This window comes from Typopeltis vanoorti, chromosome 3 (genome assembly GCF_054136105.1).
Source record: "Typopeltis vanoorti isolate ZY-2024b chromosome 3, IOZ_Tvanoo_1.0, whole genome shotgun sequence".
Lineage (NCBI taxonomy): Eukaryota > Metazoa > Arthropoda > Arachnida > Uropygi > Thelyphonidae > Typopeltis > Typopeltis vanoorti.
Genome location: NC_143551.1, coordinates 136,774,143 through 136,801,230, shown reverse-complemented (window position 1 = coordinate 136,801,230; position 27,088 = coordinate 136,774,143). Strand labels below are relative to the sequence as shown.

General features: G+C 35.4%; 1 protein-coding gene across 7 annotated transcripts in view; it reads left to right on the top strand.

The window, feature by feature from the left end:
* Positions 1-27,088, top strand: part of dop (microtubule-associated serine/threonine (MAST) protein kinase dop) — a 677,535-nt gene that overhangs the window by 550,451 nt on the left and 99,996 nt on the right. For all 7 annotated transcript variants that reach the window (XM_090390876.1, XM_090390874.1, XM_090390878.1 and 4 more), the window contains one exon: positions 14,637-14,864. In XM_090390876.1, the coding sequence (XP_090247002.1) occupies positions 14,637-14,864 (228 nt within the window). The remainder of the gene's footprint in view (positions 1-14,636; positions 14,865-27,088) is intronic.

Genomic DNA, 27,088 nt, shown 5'->3' with positions numbered 1-27,088 from the left:
ACGACAGAAACTGGTGAGATCTTTCTGAACAGTAAATTCAAAATGTTATATTCAGGAAATGACAATCAAGGAAAAGGAGTAGCCATAGTATTCAATACTAAATACAAGGCTAATCTTCTTGAATGGCAAGCAGTCTCAAGTACAGTGGTAGGGCAAATATCAGAATGGGGAACTGGACAATGAGACTTATTTGTGCCTATGGTCCCACAGAAGGCTCTACTAAGGTAGAAGTGAAAGAATTTTTTTGAGGCTCTAGAGAAAGCTACTGACACAATAAAAAAGGAAAGATTGATCCTTGTTGGGGACCTAAATAGCAGAGTAGGAAGTGATTGTGAGACATACAAAAATATTTTGGTAAAATTTGGAGAAAGGAGCAAAGCTAATAATAATGGCAAATATCTGTTGGATTTCTGCTCAGGACATGGATTGGTTATTACTAACACCATGTTCCAACATAAAAATATGCTTAAATTCACATGGAGAGAAGAGACAAGGAATAGGAAAAGTTTCATTGACTATGTTATTGTTGATAGTGTTGTTTTCTCCCTGGTGCAGGACTCCAGAGTGTACAGAGGATTTGAAATTGGAAGTGATCACTATTTAGTCTTGAGCAGGATAAAATTGAATTCATATTGAAAAGAATAACATGTAAGAAAGTTTTAAAGTGAATAAAAGTTGAGCAGCTCTCAGATGTGACTGTAGACTAAAATACACAAAGATTATTGTAGAAAAAATGAAAGAGTTTGAGAACAGGAAATGAATCTTGGAGATTCAGTGGCAAACCTTCAAGAAAACTCTGATTGATTCAGCCAGAGAGGCATGTGGTGAGGTTGTCTTCAAGGATAGAAAAATCAGAACTTCATGATGGACACAAGAAGTAAAAGAAGCAGTGAAGGAAAAGTATAAAGTATATCAAAAGTTCCTGGCAAATAAGTTATCTTATGTTCTTAGAGAATACAGAGACAAATGTAAGAAAGCTAAACACTGTGTAAAACTTGCTAAACAAAATTAATGGGAGGACTTTGGCAGGAATATAAAAATAAATATCAAGAAGGTGGCAAAATATTCTGGAGGTTGTTGAAGAAGCTCCGAAATGGAGGAAAGAGTGCTGTAAAAGGAATTAGAGATGACAAGGGCGACATGAAAACAAGAGAAAAAGATATTCTTGAAGTATGGAGTAATTACTTCAAAAAATTGCTAAATGAAACAAGCAGTGATGACAGCACAGTGGTAAAAAACACTGATCAGGCATACAGTCAGGAATATATATCCATACTTGAAGTAGAAAAAGCCATCAAAAGCCTGTAATGTGAAAAGGCAACAGGAGTAGATGATATTCGACCAGAAATGCTTAAGTATGGTGGTATAAAAGTGTTACAGTGGCTGCACTGCATGGTTCAGAAGGTGTGGACAGAGGGACGAATTCCTGATGATTGGAGTAGAGCTCTCATGGTACCCATATATAAAAAGGGAAATGAAACTGGATGTCAGAATTACAGAGGTATTTCCATACTGAGTGTTCCTGGTAAGATTTATGCAAGTATAAGTATACTTGAGAAACTGTTGAGAAGAATTGTGGAAGAAAAGCTTGGTGAAGAACAAGGTGGATTCAGGCCAAATAGAGGCTGTCAGGATCCGATCTTCACTTTACAACAAATTGTCGAGAATTCATGGGAATATAACAAAGATCTGTATTTAAGTTTTGTCTATCTGGAAAAGGCATATGACAAGGTGCCAAGAGAGAAGCTATTCAATATGCTAGTTATATGGTGTCAATGGGGCATTATATCAATCAATACTTAGTCTTTATTTGAGTTGTAAATCAGCAGTTAGGATTGAAGAAGTAGAGGAAGATGGTTTAATATTAAATCTGGTGTGAGACAAGGATGTATATTATCTCCTATTTTACTCATTATCTATTTGGATCATATTATGAAGGAAAGTAGTATTAAACCTGATTTCAAAATTGGAGATGTTAATGTCAGCTCTTTGCTTTATGCAGACGATGTTATTCTTCTAAATAAACCTGCTACAAGTCTGCAAAATTCCCTGACTAAATTGAATAACTGTTGTAATAGATATGGTATGAAGGTCAGCAATAAAAAGAGAAAGACAGTGAAAATAACAGAATCATTGAAAATGTCAAATGCTTTGTGAATGGAGAACCTGTGGAACAGGTAAAACATTTCAGCTACTTAGGGACGATCTTTGGTGAAGGTGGTAAATTAAATATGGAAATAAATAACAGAATCAACAAAGCTGGTATGGTAGGAAGTCAATTGAATAAATTCATATGGAATGAGAGAGAAATTAGTCGGAACACTAAATTAGCTGTATACTTTTTCAAACCAGTTCTAACTTATGGATCTGGGAGGTGAGTCAGAAGTGAAACACTTGACCAAAGACTAGAGACTGCAGATTAGTCCTGAGAAAGATTAGAGTCGTGAACAAATGGCATGAATGGCAACATCATATTAAAAATAAGGATATTAGGAAAGAACTTGACATTGTCAGCATCCAGGAATGCATTAGCAGAGGTAATCTAAGATGATATGGACACTTGAACAGAATGGACGAGGAAATATTAGCAAAACAAGTGTTCTCTGACAGGTTGGCAGGAAAACGACACAGAGGAAGACCAAGATATAGATGGATTGATACAGTTCAAAGTGCCTTAGACGATAGAAATATAAGATCTGGTAATGTTGGAGTCTTGACATGTAACAGACTGATTTGGAGGAAAATTGTGGATAGAAAGTTTGTAAAGATGTAAATTTTTCATGTAGTGCTATCATATCCTGTACACCCCTTGAGGGTACATGGCAGGAATTTGATGATTTCAGGGATGCAGTCACACTTCCTTATATCGAGAATGTAACAGATAAATTAGCCAAATTAATTTACAGGTACAACATAAAAGTGACTTTCCTGCCACTTGAAAAAATATCAAGATCTCTTCATCCTCCGAAACCTCCATATCACCCAATGAAAAAATCAGGGGGTTTATAATATTCATTATTCCTGTGGCATCTGTTACGTAGGCCATACAGGGAGATCGGGGGAAATCCACATGAGCGAACTTCAAAAGGACGCACAAAAGAAGAGAGAACACAGATTTGGCTTAGCATATCACACATCTGCTGCCGGTCATGATGTACTCTGGGATAGAACAAACAAGAAAATTCAAAGAGGCGGCAAATATGATTAAAATTCCTATGCAATGCAACAAAAACCAAGATTTGATTTTAAATCAAGTTTGGTCATTGTTTATTAAAAATTTACCCACTTCGGGCCTCAGACAGAGTGAGTGTGAACCACAGAATGCGACAACAAATAGCATTGTCTCCAACTAACACGCATTAACGGTTGTATAGATCTGTTATTCGATTTTTAACGAACTTTTTTGATGTTCATAATACCAACAAATGAACTGGTTTTTCTTAATTTCTTATAGTTTGTGCTTTAAACTGTTAGTAAACTCTACCCTTGAAGATGTTGATAAGATGACTAACGAAACTTGTCAGGTTATTTTTAGTATTTGTTTAGTATTTTAAAAACAGTTCTCTAATAAACATGTGGTCCCAAAACCAGAATATTTCTATTAAAAACCATAATCATCAAAATATTGATTGACTATAACTTAATATGAAGTAACTGTTATGAAAAGTTTTCATAGGAAATGAAGTAATTTTGTTATAATATCACTTCATGGACAGCAAAGGCCAGCTTGCCTAGTTGAGTGGTTATCGCACCCACTTCACACATGGATGAAAGTTTGCGAATGCTCTTAGCTACACGATAAATTTTATCACCCATAGTGAGACTACCATACTGCCTCCCGAGGACTATGAAATGGCTTGCAAAAGGTTCGTGTTATTTTGATATAAAGTGAAATTTCTGTATTATTTTTTATAGGTCATCAGTTTTTCATGAGTCTGATTAGCATATTCAAAAAAAATAATAATAATAATTGTAACTAAATGATACCATACCTTTTGCTAATACAATCATACATTCTCTTTGCCTATATACATTTCCATGCATGCTATGGAATGTTTTCAGCCAGTGATTTTTCTTGAATACTTTAATTTCATAACATTAAATATTTATTTAAGATTAAAATATGTAAATTTGTTTACATTTTTTTTCTCTATTATAAATATTGTCATGTAATCTTATACATCTCAGAGAATAAAAATTTTAATAGTGACACTCAAGAATGAAGAAGGTAGACAGGATCACTCTTCCTCACTCCTATCTCAAAAAAAAAAAAAAATAAAATAATCAAATCAATTTTGCTATTCATCTTAAAATTTAATATATACACACCTAAACCTCTTTTTACACGATAGATACGTTCCTAAAAATGACGCGTAAATAGAATTCGCGTAAAAAGAACTACTGACTCCATTAGAAAAAGTGACGATTGGTTCCAAACCTGAAATATAAGGAAAATAATGAAAAAAAAAACATTAAATTCTTTTAGGCCCATAAGATTTTTATTTACATTTCATGGAGAACACACATACATATAATGAATTTTAATAACTTTAAAAAAAAAAAAAACAGATTCATTTCAGTTGTTTGCTAAGGATTCTATAAAAAAATTGTTATTCACTATCAGTTTCTGACAATAAACGCGAAAGCTTTCATTTTCGTGAGACTGTAATATCACTAGAACTACTAGATATGGTATTATCGTCATCGACTTCTGCCTGAATTTGTGGAATTCTTCTTGTCATGTCTTGAATAAAAGTACCACTGGTTGTTTCAGTAGTTTTAGGCATGAACTCAGTTATTAATCGCTATGTTGATGCTTTAGATAAGTCGCGATATAATTCTCCGTATGAAGACATTAACAACTTTAGCTCACATGAAAACTTTCCAGCATGTTCTTCATTTGGATCATGTGGGGCAAAATAACTGCCTAAATTACTTTCTAGTTTAAGATCTTCTTTAATAATATCAGCAGTAAAAGTAGGATTATCTTGATCATTATCATTAACTTCTTCACTTTCCGGAGTCTCAGAAACAATCTCCACTATTTCGTCTTTGCTAAGAGGTTTGTCAATTAACAATTCTTCGATATCTGCCGACGTAAGATCATCGAATCCTTCTCTGCCCCAATTTCACATGCCAAACTTGTTATATTGAGGAATTCTGCAGTATGATTGAAGGGAACAGGAGCATTCTCTTTAACACATGCAGGCCAAATAGCTTTCCAGCATGCATTCATAGTTTCTGGTCTCAATTCAGATAACAATAATCGAACCTGATCAATACGATCCATAATTGAAAATTTTTTCCACACATCCATAACTGACAGTGTTTCATCATTTAGCTTGTTCAAAACGTACTGAAATGTTCATCTGACATAATATGTTTTAAAAGTCGCAATTATATCCTGATCTAGAAGTTGTAGCAATGATGGTATTGGGCGACAGAAAAAAAAATTGCACATTTGGATGTTCTATGGCAGTATGACCAGGTTCATTATCAAGAATCAAAAGCACTTTAAATTTGAGACCCTTATCATTCAAATAGCGTCTAACTTCTGGCACAAAATGTTCGTAGAACCACTCAGTGAAAATATCAATGGTCACCCAAACTTTTTTGTTGGCCATCCAATGAACTGGCAATTTTTGAAAATCTATGCCCTTCATTGGCCGTGGTCTTAATGATCGATTTATAAGCAATGGTTTTAACATCCGATCTCCTAACGCGTTCGAACAAAATAGGAGTGTTATACGATCCTTTGCTGCTTTGAACCCACCAACAGTTGTTTGCATTTTTGATACGTAAGTTCTGTTTGGCATTTTTTTCTAGAAAAGGCCAGTTTCATCCATATTCCAAACTTGTTCACAAGTGTAACGTCCATCTTCAATTATTTTAGCAAGTTTTTGTGGAAATGCTTTAGCAGCTGTTTCATCAGCAGAAACCATTTCATCTTTAATTTTTATATTATGACGAGCATGTCTTTTAATAAACTTAGCCAGTCCACCATTGCTTGCATGAAATTCATATATTTTCCTCGAGATGAAGTATCTGGCTGCAGTTTTTTTAATCTGTTTATAAAATCTCAGTGCTGATTGCTTGATGGAATTTCTGCCAACTGGCATTCTTTTTTGTACATTATCTCCTATCCACATCACTAAAGCTTTTTCGGCCTTTTCTAGAATAACATCTCTTGTGTATGATGATAATTTCACACTTGATTTTGTACCAGAACATACTGCTTTTCTAATAGCCTCTTCATTTTTCTTTATAGATCTGACAGTTGATTCACAGGCTTTTATAACGTGATTTTTATTTTGATTTCACTTTAAAAAAAATGCAGTAACTGTGTTTTCTACTCAAACACCAAACTGCTAAGAACTGCTTTTTTATGTGCAGTTTTATGTAATTCAGGGAATTCTCAATAAATGAAATTCATAAGAATTTAGAATTTTCTTAATTGAAACGAGGGTGCAAAAAAAAAAAAAAAATCTCAGAATTTTCTAGAATTTAGAATTTTCTAGAATTTAGAATTTTCTTAATTGAAACAAGAATGCAATTTTACAAAATTCTCAGAATTTTCTTGAATTACGGATTTTTTCCTAACTTAGACTTTAGGTTGGTCCCGTAAAAGTGAATAAAAATCAAAAATTGCATAAAAAAATTATTTTTGATATCCCAATTCGCGTATCTCCGAATTCTCATAAAAAGAGATTTAGGTGTACATATACATAGTTTATTCACAATATGATACAATGTGAAAAGGGAACTACATAGAAGGAAATGCAAGTGGTGATCAGGGAAAAGGAGGGGGGGGTCAGATTCTCGTAGATCCTTTCTTTGGAAAATAAGATGCAAGATGTATTGACAAGGTCATTGAATGAGAAGGCAGCTGCTGAGGATAATCCCAAGAGGGTTAAAGCAAGTTCTAGAAGGAGATGCCACTCCTAATGATTACTCATCTGTATATAACTCCGATCTTTAAGAAGAGTAATAAGAACTCAGATTACTGCAGTATAAGTGTGGTGGCCTCTGTGAATAGATTATTGAGTAAAATTATAGCTACAAAGTTAGAGAAGATTATCACTTTCTGTTTGTCAGAAGAACAGGTGGACTTTACTGCTGGAAAGTCATGTATTGATGACATCTTAAGACAAGAAAAAAGAATTACCAATGGGCAGGAAAATGCAAGCAGGTTGCATTTGATTTTTATGGTCCTCAAAAAGGCTTACAATTAAGTTCCAATTAACATACTTTGGGGTGATGTAGGTGGATGAATATATGAATGATATGATCATCAGTTTGATTAAGGGAATATATAAAAGTTGCAAATAAATTTAGAGTGGGGACTGGTATCAGCTGAGTTTGTAATGGCTTTTAGTCCAAAACAAGGATATGGAATATCACTGATCCTATTTAAAGTCCACTTTGATGCAGTGTTGACACACTGGAATGCTTTGTATAGTGCTATGGGAATTGAGATTATTATGTTCGACTCACAAAGGGTCATGAGACCTATAGCACATTAGTGCTATGTGTGGGTATGAAGAAAGGAGGAATATGTTGGCTTTTTTTTTTTTTTTTTGGACAGCTGTTGCAGTCTTTAGGGAAGAATAGTGGAGATTGTCCAGAGCACAGAGGTAGATGAAATGAAAAAGAAAACAAAGACACTGGTTCAATAAGTTTTGACTGTTTGTTCTTACAGTTTTTTAAAGAAAGTGGGGAAATGATGGCCATTTCAGCAGAGCATTGACCCTGAAAGTGCCTGTAGAACAGATAAGGCAGAAACTGGATGTCTATGAGAAAGGGATTAGTGTGGATTTATGAGAAAAGGATCATGTTATATAGATTGTCCCCTCTCTGGATTGAGCATCAAGCAGTCTTTGAGAGGATTTCAGTGCACTACCCCAAATGTGCAAGCAGTATTCCATGGTTGGGAAGATTTGGGATTTATACAAAAGTTAGCAACTGTAGTGGTGAAAAGTAGTGCATCAAGTAGTAAGGTATACAGAGGTTTTTTCGACAGCTTCAGAAGCTAGGGCTCAGATGTTATGTGCCTGAGTATAAGTCAGTTCAGGATCATTTTTGGATATTTGGTTATGATTGAAAGTTAAGAGAAAGGATGTGAGATCTTTCTTTGCAAGAGATTAGACAGGACTGACTTTTGGTGTCACTGAAGTTTGTGAGGTTGTCCTCAACCCACTGAAGTGTAGCAAGAAGATCAGAGTTTAGGACATTGGTTATGGGAGGATTCTAATAATTGAGCACTACATAGTCTGTCCTTTTCTGTGAACGACAGACCATAGGATAATAGTTTGCTGAGCAAACCTCTACACCAAACCCATTCAGTGCCTAAAAAATGTCGAGAGTTTTTCCAAATTTTTCAATGGATTAAGTTCAGAGATGGATGGTGTAGACTAGATCAACTGTAGATTGAGAGTGGCAGAATTCATATTGCTGGTCACTGATTATCTGGCAGCCAGTATTCTGGAAATATCACACATTTACTATTGTGTGCTGACAACAAGTAATAGCCCAGGATTGGGATGACATTGATTTTGTGATGAGGAAATTGTTTGATGTTTACATAATTGTAAGTCTGAAAGTTAATTTTACAAAGATAGATGTGGATGGTGGAGAAGAAAGACCTAGATCAGTTTGCAATTTCAAGGTAGTTCACATACGTGGGATCTGTTATTCATAAGTCAGGAATGTGTGAGAGAAATATATAGATGAACATGCCAACTAGGCCTTTAATACTATTTAGCAACTGAATGGTATTTTTCAGTCAGGACATTAGATAGGGAACCAAAACGATGATACTCCAAATGACAGTAATGTTCTAATGTGGTGAGGGCTTTGAATACAAGGCAGAAGAGTCATATAAGAGTGGAGATGATCTGTGATGTAGTATTCATGTACCTTGCTTTCAAAGAGTTCTGAACGAGACTATCATAGAGAGACTAAATTTGCAAGAAAATGTGGTGGGCAGGACAGCATGGGGTGCTGACAATATGGACATGTTCAGCAGATGCTCTGAGAAAGAGAGAGAGAGAAAAAAGATGGCCTAGGAGAGTAATGAATGAGTCACCACCAGGAAAGCAGAAGAGATGGCTTTAACTTGCTTAGAGAGGAGTTGTGGAGGTGGTGAGCCAGAGGATTATAAGAGGGATTTTGAAATAGTTATTCACAATATAGAGAATCACAAGACAACTGCTAAGTAGTGAAGATGCCTTTAAATGTAAAATATAAAATAAATGATTTTTTATCTATACCAAGCAGCCTTAAATCCACTGCCAGTATTATTCATGCTAATACAACTGTTAGAAATTTGTACTCTGATTGAAGTCTTCAATCATTAGCAAAACTCTCCATCCTTTCTATCTTGCCTAACCTCTTTGAATACACTGAATCTGTCACATTCCCTTCCTGTAATGATATCCTCCTGTATCAGCAAGGTCTTACTGATACCAGTAATTTTTTGCTCCCACTACAAGTGCCAGTGCTAAGAACTCCTTATATTTATTCCTGATATTTCTTGCATCATCCCTAACAAGTTATCATTCTGTGTGTGTGTGTGTGTGTGTGTGTGTGTGTGTGTGTGTGTGTGTGTGTGTGTGTGTGTGTGTGTGTGTGTTACACTCACACAGTTTCACCACTTAATTTAATTCATGCCTCATTGTTTTCTTGCAAGCAACAACTCATCTCATTAAACAACTCTTAAATATTGTCCCTTATGCCATACTTGTCTCCTTGCAAATCATCCACTCTTTCTATGTTGAAATTATTACTCCAACGTGGAGTAATAACTTTAATATAAGGCTGGAGCCCTTTGCTTGTTTCTGCATTTTAGTTGAATTAGCATGCAAGAAATATTCTTGCTAATAAATTGCCAGAGTTTTGAGAGCTAGTAATAGTTTATTTTCAAAGGTCATTGTACTAAGATAAGAGATAAAGATGCATGAGAAGAAAGTTCTAGAGCTGTTGCATAACATGGATAAGATGCCAGAAAAACATTTTCATGGCAAACATGGCCAGATTCAAAGTTGCATAATCTTAGTGTAAAAGGTTTTTTTCACATGGTTACGAGTCATATTTAGCAAAAAAATCGCTAAAATCATGCAAGGCTGCTGGCGATGATGAAATTCGGCCCGAAATGCTAAAAGCCTTAAATCAAGACGGTGTTCTCTGGCTGACTCGAGTGTGTCAGGCTGCTTGGATATCTGGGCGAGCACCAAAGCAATGGCAGACACATAATAATACCAGTCTTTAAGAAGGGAGACCAGAAGGATTGCAGTAACCATCGTGGAATCTCTCTCTCTCTCTCTGCTCAGTCTGCCTGGGAAAGTGTATGCTAAGTGCTTGGAAAGACGGTGCAGGAGCATAGTTGAGTCAAAGTTCCAGGAAGAACAATGTGGCTTTCGTCCTGATAGAAGCACAACTGACCAGATCTTCACTTTAAGGCAAGTCTTTGAGAAATCTTGGGAATATGCCAAGAATGTCTACACGTGTTTTGTGGACTTGGAGAAAGCATATGACCGAGTTCCTCGGGATAAGCTTTGTCAAGTAGTACAGGAGTATGGAGTGGATGGTCAACTATTAGCTGCCATTAAGTCCCTGTATGAATGCCCAGAGTTTTGTGTCAGGGTAAACAGCACAAAGTCTGAACCTTTCACAGTCTCCGTTGGCCTCCACCAAGGGTGTGTTCTGTCACCCCTCCTTTTCATAATATTTATGGACTGGATTGATAGGCACAGCCGAGGCAGTGAGTATGTCAGAATTGGAAAATGTAGCATTGGACGTCTGCTTTTTGCAGATGACCTAGTTCTGCTTAGCTCTTCCACAGATGACCTCCAACGGACCCTGGACAGGTTTCTAGCTGTTTGTGCAGACGCTGGAATGAAGATCAGTGTGGCCAAAACTGAAACATTTGTGGTCTCAAGACAACCATCCCAGTGCACTCTAAATGTAAGTGGAGTCCCAATGAGGCAGGTGGAGAAGTTTAAATACCTTGGGTCCATATTCACGAATGATGAAAAATGGGACATAGAGCTAGATACTCGAATTGACTTAGCAAGCTCAATATTGCGGGAGCTTGGCCGTTCGGTAGTATTGAAGTGGGAATTAAGCTAGAAGGCAAAGCTGGTTGTATTCAATACAGTCTATGTCCCCATCCTCACCTATGGTCATGAGAGTTGGGTAATGACCGAAAGAATGCGGACACGAATCCAAGCGGCTGAAATGAGGTTCCTTCGAGGGGTTGCGGGGCTGACAAAACTCGACAAAGTCAGAAGCTCTGCAATTTGGGAAACCCTCAATATTCAACTGCTGCTTCTCCATGTTGAGAGATCACAGTTACGTTGGTACGGGCACCTGGTCAGAATGCCACAAGAGAGGCTCCCTCAGCAGGCCCTCTTTGCCAGGCCAGAGGGTGGGAGGCCACGTGGAAGGCCAAGGACTCACTGGATAGATTATATCCAAAACCTTGGGTGGACACATTTGGGAATCCCACCAGAACACCTGAGCTTGGTGGCAGAGGATCGTGACCATTGAAAGTTCCTCTTGCAGCTGCTGCCCCTACAACCCAATTAGGAAGAGTGGGCCTTGAAGATGTATGTATGTATGTACAAGTCATATTCTACGTGACAATAAATTATATTCTTGTTTTAAACCTTTACCTAACATAAGTGAACAAAGCTTGTGTGAAGTATCTTCACACTAGTTGCTTCAGTAATTGATGTGAAATCAAAAAAAGGACTATTTAGGACTTTAGGCTTGCCTTTGTTGATCTGTTTCAGGCTTATTGCCTGCATGTAAATATTGGTTTGTTCATTGTTCTCTGATGATGTTTTAAAATTTTGACTTGTTGAAATATTGAAAATGTTAATTAAAAGTTATTCTAATTAATATATAGTCTGTTATAATTTCCTTAAATATTGGGATGGCAAATAAGTTCATTCAGTTTATGCGTTAATACAACTTCACTTCACCTGTCGCTATTGTTGCGCTACTGCACAGTTGAAAGATGACATTTCACATAGCCTTTCAAGTGAATTTTCGTTCAGCCTACTTCAGTTGCGTGTATATAACATATTTTTAGAAATGGAAGGAAATAACGTATGTTATCGGCATATTTTGCTTTTTTATTTCAAAAAAGGCAAACGAGCTGCTGAGGCCCATAAAAAATATGCAGCATGTATGGGGCTGGTGTCTTAACAGAACATGTATGCCAAAAATGGTTTGCCAAATTCCGTTCTGGAGGTTTTGGCAAACTCCAGAATGGAATTTGGCAGTGATGCGCCTCATGCTGGTTGCCCGACCGAGGTTGATTCGAGTGTTGTGAAAGATATCATCGACAAAAATTCATCACAAACAGTATGGGAGATTGCTGCAGTACTGAACATATCCCATTCAAGCATTGAAAACCCTTTGCACAAGTTGGGATATGTTTCAAAACTCAATGTTTTTGGGTGCCGCATGAATTGACCGAGGCCAATATGACTGCTTCCATATCCATCTGTGATTCGCTGCGACGTTGCCAAAAAAAGACCCATTTTTGAAGCGGATGATTATAGGAGATGAAAATGGGTCATGTATGATAATGTGGTACGTAAAATATCATGGCGGCACAAGAGCAAACTGCTGCAAACAACCTCGAAAGCGAGATTGCACCTAAAAAAGATCATGCTGTCTGTGTGGTGCGATTATTAAGGTGTTGTCCACTACGAGGTGTTACCGTCAGGCAGAACAATTGATTCAACTGTCTATTGCTCACAGTTAACGCGACTGGCCTGTGTAGTTAGCACAAAACGTCCTGAATTGGCATATCGGAAAGTTGTTGTCTTTCACCACAACAACACAAGACCCCACACATCTTTGACAACCCGGAGTATATTGTTACGTCTCTGGGATGTTTTGCCGCATCCTCCGTATTCACCGGACCTGGCACCTTCCGATTACCACTTATTCCGATTGTTGCAGAATTCTCTGAACGGGGAAACCTTCACTAATGAGGAGGCTATCAAAAGACCTGGATCAGTTTTTCACCAGTAAACCTCAGGAATTTTATGAACACGGCATAATGAAATTGGTGGACAGATGGCAAGAGGTCATTGATAAAGAGGGTCAATATATAACTGACTAGTATGTATTATATATATATTAAATAAAATGTGTTTCCTTCCACTCTGAAAAACCGAACGAACTTATTTGCCAACCCAATAGTATTGTTATCAACAACCAACATAATCCTTACTACCAGAGAAATTATTTTCTTGTTTTAATCCTTTACCCAAGTATATGTAGACAAAGTTTGCCCACGAAGTAGCTTCACTACTAGTCTTCTTGGACATATCGACTCTGGAGGAAGTTTTCTAACTTGAAGTATATTATATTTTTACAATTATATATTTCAACTGTATTATATTTCTACAAAATATACACTATTTCTAAAAAATGAAATATTCCTGGATCCATAATATCCTCCATTTTAATTTTTACAATGTCGGATCTCTGTATTTAATGATGTGCTTATACACCACTTTGCTACTTGTGTATTGAAATTCTGTGAACAGTTGCAAAACATATAGAATAAGATAAGCAAAAGTGACTATGATATTAGTAGGAGATTTAAATGCAAGAACGTGGTAAAAGCAAAATTAATAATGATATTGGAATTATTGGAAGCTGTAATATTATAATCAACTTTATTGTATTATGATTTACTTATTACAAATCAATTAGTAAAAATAAACCTTGCATCTGAAGCCAAATATGCTGATCAAAACATTATTGCATAGATAAGCTTGCTAGTCACTTGAATTTTTTTCGGTATTTCTTCTCATCCATGTTTTACTTTTTTCTAAATGAATTGCTCAGGCAAGTCCAGTTTTTTTTTTTTTTTTTTTCTGTCTCTCTCTCTCTCTCATGTCCATCAGAGATATAATCTCCCTTTTATGATCACATTTCAAGTAAAATCATGCAATATAAAATATAAATTAAATAATGAAACTGACACTTGATAAAATGCCATGCCAAGTTGGTAACAAAATTGGAACAGATGTGATTAAGATACAAGACTAAATTAGAGTTGGATAGAATTATTGGATATTATTATTATCATTATCATTCAGGCCTCCATGGAGTCAAAAGACTCATTGCAGGAGGTCCTTACTAAGAAACACAGTCTATTAAGACTCATTGTGGGAGGTCCCTCCTAGGAAACACAAAGTCTATCATACCACTCTTTAAACTCATTGACCGTTCTCGCTCTCACCACTATCAGGCAGTGCGTTCCATGGTTCAACCATTCTCCATACAATAAAACCACTCCTAACCCTCTTGCTGACAGTTTCCTTATATTAGAATGAAGGTGGAGCGATGGTGCAAGCAACCATCCCAGGAAAACTATAAGGTGGGTATAAGCAGGAGAGTAAGGGGCAGTTCAGTGGAATGCACTGCCTGATGGTTAATCAGACGTGATAAATTTAAAGCACAATTTGATTGTTACTGCATGCCTCCCATGATGAGTCTTTTGACTCCATGGAGGCCTGATGTTAATAACAATGACTATAATTATTTTCACATAACTTTTAATTACAAAATGAATATTGCTTTATTCATAATCGATTTATTTTGCATAGATGAAATTGAATGGCCAGATCAAAATGATTGGCCTCTTCCTGATGATGCCAAAGATCTTATTTCACAACTTCTGCAGCAGAATCCATTTGATCGGTTAGGTACAGGTGGTTCACAGGAAGTAAAAGAACACTGTTTCTTTGAGGGAATAGACTGGAATTCTCTGTTGAGGCAGAAAGCAGAATTTGTACCCCATTTGGAAAATGAGCATGACACAAGTTATTTTGACAGTAAGTTTTGAAGATTTTTTTTTATTTTTTTTTATTTATTTTATTTTTTTAAATATTTATTGCAGCCGGCTGTCATTATAGCACATACTACACAGTGATCTCACTGTATATGCGTGTGTTATAATGAGAGCTAGACATTATCTCATTCACTATAACAAAATGTTTTTTTTTACAGAAAACTGTAAATCCAAAGAACTCCATAGTGTTAATGCCATAAGGTTCTTTTAATCCTTTCATAAATGTTACAGTGAGTAAATTCAGACATGATGAATTTAGAATTTAGTGTGTTAGTGCTGTGAATGGATAGAGAATCGGAAGGACAAAAAAAACTTGTTCATATTTGATTTTGAAGACGTATATTGTATTCCTTTGAAACCCATAAGAGGGGAGATTGAAGGGAGTTGGTTGGCAGCTGTGTTCATTTCATTACATTTAGTAGAGAGCTGACCATGGATTTCAGATATCTAATCCCATATTTAATTAGCCATCTCTACCAAAAATTGTACCTAAATAGCTGAAATGCTTTAATTATTCTATAGGTTCTTCATTAAGGATGCAATTGATGTTTTCAATGTTTCTATCTGTTTTTTTTTTTTTTTTGTCTTTATTTTTATTTTTTTTTTTTATTTATTTATTTTTTTTACAGCAGTTATTTGATTTAGTTTGAAAATTCTGCATATACTTGTACTGGATTTATTGAGGAGTATAACATCATCTGCATAAAATTAAAGAACTAGAGATTAATATCTCCAATTTTGGTGTCAGATTTAATGCCACTTACTTTTTTTCATAATGTGATCCGCATAAATAATGAATAAACGTGGAGATAAGGTGCACCCTTTTCTCACACCTGATTTAATATCAAACCATCTTCTTGTACCTCCTTCAATTCTAGCTGTTATTCATTATAGTTAGAATTACAGTGCAAATAAAAACTAAGTATTATTTTATGTAATGTCCCATTTACACCATATAACTAGTGTTTTGAATAGTTTTTTTCTTGACACCTGGTCATATGTATTTTCACCAGATCTACGAAACTTAAATACATATCCTTGTTATATTCCCAAAATTTCTGAACTATTTGCCTTAAAGTGGAAATCTGGTGCTGATAATCATTATTTGGCCCTGAATCCAGCTTGTTCTTTCCCAAGCTTCCCCTTCCACGATCCTTCTTAGTCATTTTCCAAATGTACTTGCATAAATGTAACAAGGAACACTCAGTAGGGAACACTCACTCTGTAATTCTCACATTCAGTTTTATTTCCCTCTTTATATATGGGTACTAGGAGAGCTCTCTCTCCAATCATCTGGAATTTGCTCCACTGTCCAGACCTTCTGAACTACGCCTTGCAGCCACTGTAAGACGTTTATGCCACCATACTTGAGCATTTCTGGTCGAATATCATCTACTCCAGCTGCCTCTCCACATTTCAGGCTTTTTAATGGCTTTTTCTACCTTGAGTATTGATATGCCATCCTGATTGCATTCTACTTGAATATTTTCTACCACTGTGCTCTCACTGCTTGTTTCATTTAGCAGTGTTTCAACATACTTACTCCAGACATCTTGAATATCTTTATATTCAACGTTCATATCACATTTATTTCTTTTAGTACTGTTTCCTCCATTTCTAAGCTTCTTCAATAGCCTCCATAATATTTTTCCACCTTCCTGGTATTTATTCTGTAGGGTCTTCCCATGACTTTTCTTTAGCCACTTTTACACATTACTTCCCTTTCTTACATTCTGTATTTTCTCAGACCACAAGATAACTTATGTACCAGAAACTTTTGATATGTTTTTTCTTTTCCTTAACCGCCGCTTTAACTTCGAGTGTACTATGGAGTTATGATTTTTCTCTCCTTGCAGACATCTTATTCATATGCTCTGGTTGAATCAGTCGGTTTTCTTCAGGGTTTGCCACTATCTCCAACTTTGGTTCTTATTTCAAACTCTTTCTTGAATCATAATAATTATTAAAAAAAAAAAAATCAGCTAACGCCTTTTTATTCCCGTATACGGGAGTAGGCGAGGCCATTTAGCCCTATCTAACTTTTGGAGACTGAGTGGGCAGTTCAATCTCCACTGGTACCCATCAGAGATAGATGGCCCAAGGCTATCACTAATTAAGCGGTGTGCAGTGAAGAGAGACAGCTCGAATGTGCCGCCATCTCGTGGTCACTAACCCTAACACAATATATTTAATGTCTGAAATAATGTGGGTTCTACGGTCGATTTTCTTGAGTTTACAGGACGAAAAATTATTATTATTATCTAAACCTCCAGGAAGTCAAGGACTCATCAAGGGATGCTGTATGTCACCCATACCTGTCATACCTCTGCTTAATTTCATTCACTCTAGATGTACTCTCCACTTCAAGAGACAAACTGTTCTGCTTACTCACTCACTGCTCTGTGAGAGAAAAATCTAGGTGTAAACTTTTTCTTAACCATGTACAGGTAATTCCCGCATTTACGAATTAATTGGTTCCTGGCAACCGTTCAAAAATTGGGAATTCGTAAAGCTTATTTGCCTTAGAAATAATGCTATAAGCAAGAGTTACGTTCGTATGAAGGAATATATAAAATATAAAATGAATATTAAATGTTAAGAAAAGATTTGACTGGCCAAAGGCTTAGCTCAGGAACCCTGAGCCAAGCCTTCTTATTTGCATTCCATATTACTGGGAGAGTATCTTTATTAATTCCTTTTAAGCTTCTTGAATTTTCTGATCGATGCACAAATAAGGGTTTTAATTTGCAATAGCCAGCAGCATTTCCTCCTAATAGTAGAATGATGCAATCTTTTGATACTTTAAAACCTGACATTGAAGGTTCTTCTTTTGCGATGTAAGTTCTTGCAGGCATCCATTTCTAAAAGGCCCATCTCATCAATGTTAAAAATCTGCCATGGAGAGTAACTTCCTTCTTTAATTTTTTCTTCTAATTTTTCTGGATAAGATTTTGCAGCCTATCTATCGCCACTCGCAGCTTCACCTTGTACTTGAATGTTATGCCAACCAGTTCCCTTTGGTCAAACCACCCATTACTTGCAACAAAAGTCTCTTTGCAGTCATCCCCTTTTTTGTCTTTCAGCATTTTAAAAATGGCTAATGCTTTAGTACAAATCATTGCATAGATAATAGGCAAGTTTAATCATTGAGTTTGGTCAATTATCCAAGCAGTTAGTTTTTCCATATGAGGAATTATACTGCCTTTTCTTTATTATGCAACCATGCATAATGCATGCATAGATTGCATATTTTTTACTTCTTTCATATATTTTTCTTTATCCTTTAAAATGATGCAAACTATAGAAGGGGCAAGAGAAAATTTCTCAGGAAGAGCTTTAACAGTACTACCCGCTTGATGGCTGATAATAATTTCATGTTTTTTCTCCAGTGTAATTGATTTTCTTTGTTTCTTTTGCTCATTTCCTGGTTTTGCACTGTTGCTTCTTTTTGACATTGTTGGAAAAGTGAAAGGATAATAGTTAAAAAGAAAACAAGAAAAAAAAATCGGGTGTAATTGAAGGAAACTGCGAATAACACTCCTGTCACCAAGGCTCGTTCTTACGATTGTCATTTAAATTAAAAAATTCTAATCCTGAAATTTCGTAAAATAAAAATTTGTATAGTGAGAACTACCTGTAACTTTCATGGATGCCTCTGTGTTCCCTCCCCTCTTTCTCTTGTTAATTAGGGGGCTGTAGTCCACATACTCTCATCTGTCCCATGTATAATCTTTGTAACTATTTTCTGCATCTTTTCCACACTTTATTTATCTCTAATAATGCTTAACAGTAACTAACACCAAGAGGAAAAAAATGCATTTAGTAATCTCAATAATATTTCACTCTGGTTTTCTACCCAGCATCATCAGTACACAATGATAACTGTTTATTTATCCCGTTAGAACCCAGGAGACCAAATCTGTGCACAGTAGTTCAGATGCAGTTTAATCAAGACCCTGTAAAGAAGCAAAATGACTTCCTTATCCTTAAATGTCAAGGTTCGTTTCAGCGTAATTATTCTCTGAGCTGTATTTGCAACTTTTGTTATGTGACCTTTGAACTTCAAATTCTGATTTACAATAATGCCAATATCCCTAGTCTCATCAGTTTCTTTTAGCCATAACCTTGCTAATATGAGGATGGTCTGAAAATTTCTCGGCCTCAACTATAGATGGCAACACTATTGGCAAGATTTTTTTTTTCTAAGTTAGTACGTGTGTCATAAGCATCCATGTGAAATTGCAAGTCATTGTATCCAGGAGTTTGTTTGATGCTGCTCTCTGAAGCAAAAGTGTGCCTGTATCCCTTGAAATGGATAAAATTGAGTATCATTGGTTATAAAATTCTTTGTGAAACAAGGTTTAACGCCAAAAAGAAATTCATTTGAAGTTCATAAAAGTTTATGGGCACTCTTCTCCTTCGTTTTCGACAATTAAGAAATGAGTTGAAACATGGCCATACCAGCCTTGAAGATGATCCATGTGAAGGATGTCCAAAAAGTGTAACAACACCAGAAATCATTAATTGAGTGCATGATATGGTATTGGATGACCAGCGAGTCAAAGTGTATGAAATTGCTGAGACTATAGGCATTTCAAAAGAATGTAGGATATATTTTACATAAAGAATTGCAAATGAAAAAGCTTCCCACATGATGGGTGCCATGCTTGCTCACAGATCAACACACTCACATGAAAATCGCTGAACAGTGCTTGGAGCATTTTAACAAGAATAAAACTGATTTTGTGCATCGATTTATTACTATGGATGAGGCTTGGATTAACCATTACACACCAGAATCCAAACAGTGGGCAGAAACCAGTTGTTGAGCACTAAAGAAGACAAAGTCTGTTCCATCGACAGGAAAGGTCATGGCTTCAGTGTTTTGGGATGCTAAAGCCATTTTGTTTATTAATTATCTTAAAAAGGCTAAAACAATAACTGGGGAATATTGTTCTGATCTTTTAATCAGACTAGACGAAAAAAATTGGTGAGAAAAGATTCGGTTTGTAGAAGGAAAAAAATGATCTTTCATCAGGACAATGCACCTGCTCACAAAGGTGTTTTCATCATCATCAGTTGCATCAGTCTTGGGACTGGTAGCTCAGCAGCAATTTCCTCCATTCCGCTCTGTCTTTCTTCTCAGGGCTTTCTTCTTAACCTCCTGGTAACTCCTCAAACCCGTGCTGTCTTTGACTTGGTCAAGAAAGCTTTTCCTTGGTCTGCCTCTTCTTCTTTTCCCCTCTGTTTTGCCTTCAGTTATTCTTTACACAAGTGCATTATGTCGAAGTATATGTCCAAACCACCTATCCCTTCTAATTTTGATCGATTTAATTAGAGTTCTTGTTTCATTTATCTCTCTCAGGACTTGTATCTTCTCTGCCTAGAATCCAGGTTTCACATCCATACAGTGCAATGCTCCATATCAATGTCTTTACTAATTTTTTTTTCAATTGTAGGTTGAGGTTTCCTGTTATAATGCTTTTCATCTTAGAGAATTGGGCTTTTGCATTGTTTATTCTTGATCTTATGTCTTCTCTTGTTCTGCCATCTTCTGTTATTAGGCTTCCTAAATATTTAAAGCTTTTCACTTGTTTTATTTGTTTCCCACTGATGTCTATATGCTCTAAATTCATAGGGATTTTGCCTATAACAATGATTTTAGTCTTATCTGTGTTGATTTTCATTTTGTATTTTTCAAGGTTATTATTTAGTAATTCTAGCATTGTTTTTAATGTTCTTCTGTTTTCTGCTACAAGGGCTATGTCATCAGCAGATCTCATACACATGACTTGCCCACCATTTATTTTTTTGCCACTATTCATTTTATCTTTAGTTTCCTGAATGACCTTTTCAATATATAAATTAAATAAAAGTGGTGAAAGTATACATCCTTGTCTTACTCCACTCCTTATATTTATTATTTTCTCTTTATCATTGATTTTAATCCATCCATTTTGATTTTTGTAAATTTGATAAATTATTTTCCTATCCCTCAAATCTATGCCGATATTAGTTAGACAATTTAGGAGTATTTGCTGGTTTACTTTATCAAATGCTTTCTCTAAATCAAGGAAGCAAATGTAAGTATTTTGACTAAGGTCTAATCTCTCTATTATTGTTCTTAAACAGAGTATTGCTTCTCTTGTTCCTTTATTCTTTCTGAATCCAAATTGGTCTTCATCCAATAGACAATTTATTTTTGAATAAATTCTATTTTGAATAATTTTTAGCAGGATTTGGCTAACATGTGCGATTAAAGCTTTGTTCTAAATTGGCTGCATTTGTTTGCATTATTCTTTTTTGGTATTGATATTATGGTTGATTTCATAAACTCCTTTGGTATTTCTCCTCTATCATAGATTTGGGCTATTAATTAATAGAGTAAGGTTTTTATCTCATCACCTAGATTTTGTAGCAGTTCTATAAGAATATTGTCTACACCTGGACTTTTTCCCTTACTCATTTCGGACAGTGCTTTATCAAATTCTTCTCGCATTATTTTGGGTCCTAGATTATCTTCATTTTGATTTTCTATGTTGTATATCAAGTTCGTTGCCATTATAGAGATTTTCAAGATAATTCTTCCATTCCATTAATATATCCTCAGATTCTATTAGTAATTTTCCATTTTCATCTTTGATGGCATTGTTTTTGCTGTTCTTATTAAATTTGAAAGTCAGTTTGTTAATTTCTTTATAGGCTTTCTCTATGATTTCTTTTTTTAAATAATTCATCTATGTTATTACACTGTTCTTCTAGGTATTCTTTTTTGGCTTGTCTACATTTTCTTGTAATTTGATTTTTAAGATATTTGTATTTGGCCACATCTTTTTCTTTAACAGCATTTTTATATTTTCTTCTTTCATCCATAAGGCCAAGTATTTCATCTGTTATCCAATGTTTTCTTTTTTCTTTTTCTGCATTTTTCAATAATTGATTTGATGAATTTGTAATTAACTCTTTAATCATATTCCATTGGTTTTCAATATTATTCTGATTATTTATATTTTCGGAATATTATAATCAATTGCCTCTTGGTAGCCTCTCTTTACTTCTTTACTCTTTAATTTTTCAAGATTCCATCTTATTGGTTTGTATCTTTGGATTTGTTTCCTATGTTTCAGTTATGTTTTCATTAAGATAAGGTTAGGGTCACTACTGATGTCGGCACCTGGATAGCATTTGCAATTTTTTATTTGATTTCTGTATCTTTTCTTGACCAATATATATAATCTATTTGAATCCCCAGGTGCTTTCCAGGTGTATCTTCTTCATTTTGAAACTTGATATAGTGTATTTGCTATAACTAACTGTTTTTGTGTACAAAATTCTATTAATTGCTTTCCTTTTTCATTCCTACGTCCAAGACCAAATCTTCCTGAAACATTATCATTGCTCTCTTCTCCCGCTATAGCATTCCAATCTCCCATTATTATTGTATTGTCTCTGTCTTTAAAGCTGCTCCAGATTTCTTCTATTTGTTCATAAATTTCTTCTATTTCCTCATCGCTGTGTTGTGATGTTGGCATGTAGACCATTATAATATTGAGGTTTACTGGTTCATTTTGAATGCTTATCACCATGATTCTGTCACTATGGTTAATTATTGTAGTGATTAACTTTCCAACTTTTTTATGAAGCAGTATTGCAACACCTGACTCGCCCTTCTTTTGTCCTGAATATATTATCCTAAATTCTCCACTCCAGAAATCACCCTGTCCCTCCCATCTCATCTCACTAATGCCCAGAATATCTATTTCAAGTCTTTCCATTTCTTTTTTCACATTTTCTATTTTACCTGGTTCTAGCAGTGTTCTTGCATTCCATGTTCCAATATTCAGCTTATTTCTTGTCTTCATTTTTGAATAAGTACTAGGATTTTGTTGGCTGTCGACCTGAGAAGCCCGGTTACTTCTCCTGCCAGGCATGACTCCTTCAGTGAAGGCTCCATCGCCAATCTTGATTTCATTTTTAACTTCCATTGCTGCTTTTACTTGGGAATGTAATGTGGTGGTTTCCCCTTGCCTTCCACATTGCAGTATTGTAACATGTATGCTACAGGAAGTTAATACAAGTAGTGCTGCTGCCCACTACTATAACTATTAGTGGCTAGTTGAAAGAGGAGGAAAACACCCCTAGCCCTCGAGTACTCTAATAGCTTCAGGGAGAATGGAGGACCTCCTCCTGGGGTTAGTAAGCAAGAAACGAGAGAGACAGAAAGTTTTAAGTAAAGAATCCTCATTAGGAAGAATGTTAGTATGAGGGTAGAGAAGCAGGAAGTGGAAGAGTTAGAGAAAAGTATGACCAAAAGCTTTGAAATAGATCATACTTAGCTCTGGGACCCCCAGGTTAGCCATGCCTGCAAGTTGCAAGCCCCATGGGGACTTTCAAAACACCTTTGTATAAAGGTGTTTTAGCAATGGGAAAATTAAGGGATCTGCACTATGAATTGTTGGAACATCTGCCCTATTCCCCATATTTGGCTCCCTCTTCCCAAAACTAAAATTCTTCCTCACTGGTCAGCATTTTTCTTAAAATCAAGAGGGTTATTCTGCAGATCTTACTGAGAATCACTACAGGGATGGGATAATGGCGCTAGAGTATCGCTTGAATAAATGTATTAGTCTTAAGGGAGATTATGTTGAAAAATAATTTTGAAATTATAAATTCTTTTTTTCAATGTTAGGCTGAGAACTTTTCAGACAACACTCATATAATATGCCATTAGAGATCTCATCATGCCAAAGTTCATAACTTTACACCTACTAATATTGAACTGATAGCCATTATTATTTGCCCGAATTTCTAGCCTATTCACATCATTCTGTAATTGCTGGCTATCAGTAGCATCCACGATTGCCCTATCTTGGCATCATTAGCAAATGAACATCTGTTAGATTCTTCCTATGATGTTTGTGTATTTAAGTCTACAGTTCACCTCTGAATGCTACTCACCTTTTTGATTCTTTTGAAAACTTTTTACACACTTTTCTTTTCAGTATGATATTCAGTTTTATCCAACTCAAAACTGAATGGTAATCACTTCCAATTTTAGATCCTGTGTACATTCTTGTCTTCTGAACCGCTGTCAAGATGTCACTATTAACAATGGCAGAGTTAATGAGGCTTCTTTTTTCTTGTTTTCTCTCCATGTGACTTTGCACATAACTTTGTTTTAATGTGATGTCAGTAATGACCAATCCATGTCCTGAACAGAAATCCAACATGTAATGTACCTTTATTTTTAGCTTTGTTCTTTCCTTCAAAACATTTTGTGTGTCTGATAATTGTTTCCCATTCTGCTGCATAGATCCCAACAAGAACCAACTTTTTCTTTTTCTTTGTATTAATTGCCTTCTAGAAAAATTTCTCCGCATCTTCTTCGTTATTAGAGCTTTCTATGGGACCAGGCACAACTAAGTCTTGTTGTCGTATTCCCTGTTTTGATAGTTGCCAACATCACCCTATTCAATACTGCCTGCAATATCGGAAGATTATCCTTGTATGTATGTGAGTGTTACTCCTCCTTTCCATGGTCAGACTACTGTTTTCATTCTTCATATCCAGATGCTTGTTATAATAAATTAAGTTTAATACTTTATCCAAGTGTAAGTAAACAAAGTTTGCACCTGAAGTATCTTCAGGACTGATGCAACTCATAGTAAAGGTGGATCAAGCTCTCGTCACTCCTTGTCTCAGTATCTCCCATAATGCAAAGCACATTTCCTTGCGAACATGTATAATGCTATGCATTAAGGGAAGGGCCACTACCCAGACCGGTTTTGACCTTTATTGAGGTCTCATCAGTGGGAGCCAGACCCAGAAGTGGTGATACTAAGGCAGAAGCAATGGAGAGGTCATATTTACTTATACGAGTTGCCAAAAGGTGTACCACCTTATTATTAAATTACTCTGGATTTAGAGAAAGATGTTGGCAGTTTATTTTCCACTTGGTTATACTATGATAAATTTAGTTTAATTCTTTATCCAAGTGTAAACAAACAAAGTTTGCACCTGAAGTATCTTCAGGACTGAGGCAATTCGTAGTAAAGATGGACCAAACTCTCATCACTCCTTGTCTCAGTATCTTCCATAATGCAAAGCACATTTCCTTGCAGACATGTATAATTGCCTCAGTCCTGAAGATACTTGAGGTGCAAACTTTGTTTGCTTACACTTGGATAAAGGATTAAACTAAATATATTATAGTCTAACCAGATGCTTGTTGTAATCTTATTGCAGAAAAAATCCATATTGGAATCGAAGTCTTCATTCCTCATTCTGTTCAAAATTCCCACCCTATATCTGTCTCCAAGATTACTCATGGTTCTCTAAGAAGAGTGCCAGGGCAGCCCGAGAAGAGCAAACAGCCTATCCAAGTGACCTGAGATAGGCTGATTGCCCACATTTGCCCTCAACACTTGCAAAACCATTATTGAAAAGGCTATGTCTAACTTCACAAGGATAAATGTAGAAAAGTTGCCTCTTGTGCCACCTGAAGTATCTTCAGGACTGAGGCAACTTGTAGTAAAGGTGGACCAACCTCTCATCACTCCTTAGTATCAGTATCTCCCATAATGCTGTTGGATTCTAATTATGTAGAAAATAGAATAAATGTTATTTGATTCAGAATCCAACATGATTTTCTATCACAAAGGCTGCGTTTGTAAAAATTATTTAATGTAAATAACGTAAATTATAATTTGATATCATATAACTACCTTAATTATATCAAATATTTAATTATTTAATCAAAGAAATGTGTTAATGGTAAATAGATTCTGTATTAATTATTATTAAGCTATTTTATTTATTGTTATGTCAATATTATAAAAACTTGTGTTTGCAATATTAACTACATTTATTGAAAAGCAAATATTCTAATTATTCCTATTTGTGTATAAAGCTTAACGTATGTAATGACTCAATGTAGTAGTATAGCCTTGTCTAACATTGGCGAGAATGTTTGTTTGTCTGTTGTCATGGAGACGCGTGAAATAAACGAGCGTGAGTGGAACAGAGCATGGGCTAAAAGAGAAAATAAAAAAATATATATATAAAGTGAGGAGAGGGGACGGAAACTTGGAAGTGAAAGGAAGTAAGGTGATAAACTAAAGAAGTAGAAGTAAATAAAAGATTCTTAAGGGTAGGAGTTAAGTGGATAATTTTTATAAGTGAGCAAGAACGTAACGAATTTTATAGTTAGCTGAAATTGAAATCAACAGTAATAATAGAAGGAAAATTAGAGCTACAATCAGATAAAGTAAAAAGCTGAACATTCAAGGAAGAATTCTGAATAAACCGAGCTGATCTAGTATTGCAGCTTATTTCCGATTTGCCCTAAAGAGAACCTCACAGTGTTTTAATTAATTTATGAGTGGTAATAAGGATAGTTGAAGTGCCCTAATTGATGTCAAGAATTCTGAAGCGTAATAGATAGTGCTTTAAGTATAACTGCGGATAAGTTTTGTAGATGTGTTTTTATTCTTTAAGTGTGATAAGTAAATTCCAGAAGTTTGCTCACAACATTTCCAGTAAGGTCTATCATAGTGAATTATTAACTTTAACTGTGGAAACCCTTCGTGATTGAGAGTTGGAGATAGGAATTGTTTGAAAGATATTTTCAGCTATTAGATCCTGTAATATTTTGAACTTATAGCATGACTGAAAAATGTGTGAAAACTAATTAGATTGGATGTTCTATTATATTCATTTAAGTGTAAAAACTTTATAACCCAGAAGCTAAGAAGGTGTATGTGAAGACTTGGAAGATTGTGCTAATGTAATTGACTTGACTTAATGTTTGACTTATTTCTATTGTTTAAAATTAGAAGTAAAATTTATGTAAGTGTTATATGACCTATATTAAATGCTTTATTTGTTAACCTAACTGTTGTATTTGCCTGAAATTCTTTTTACTGCACCGTTCACAAAAATTCGAATCTAGCGGGAATCCCAAAGAGAGAAAATAAATGCTTTGGCCTGAATGAATGAAAAGACTGCTAACTAATTTTGAATTGATCCTACTATTTCATATAGACTTATCTAAGGATAGAGTGGTGCAGTATAATAGAAATTTCTCTACCCTTAGATCAGTGATCAATTTACAATTAGTTTTCCTTTATTTTATGAAAGTGACTTTTAACAAGATGGCGGATTCGAACATCAAGAGAACAACGTCACGACAATGCAAAGCACACTGAT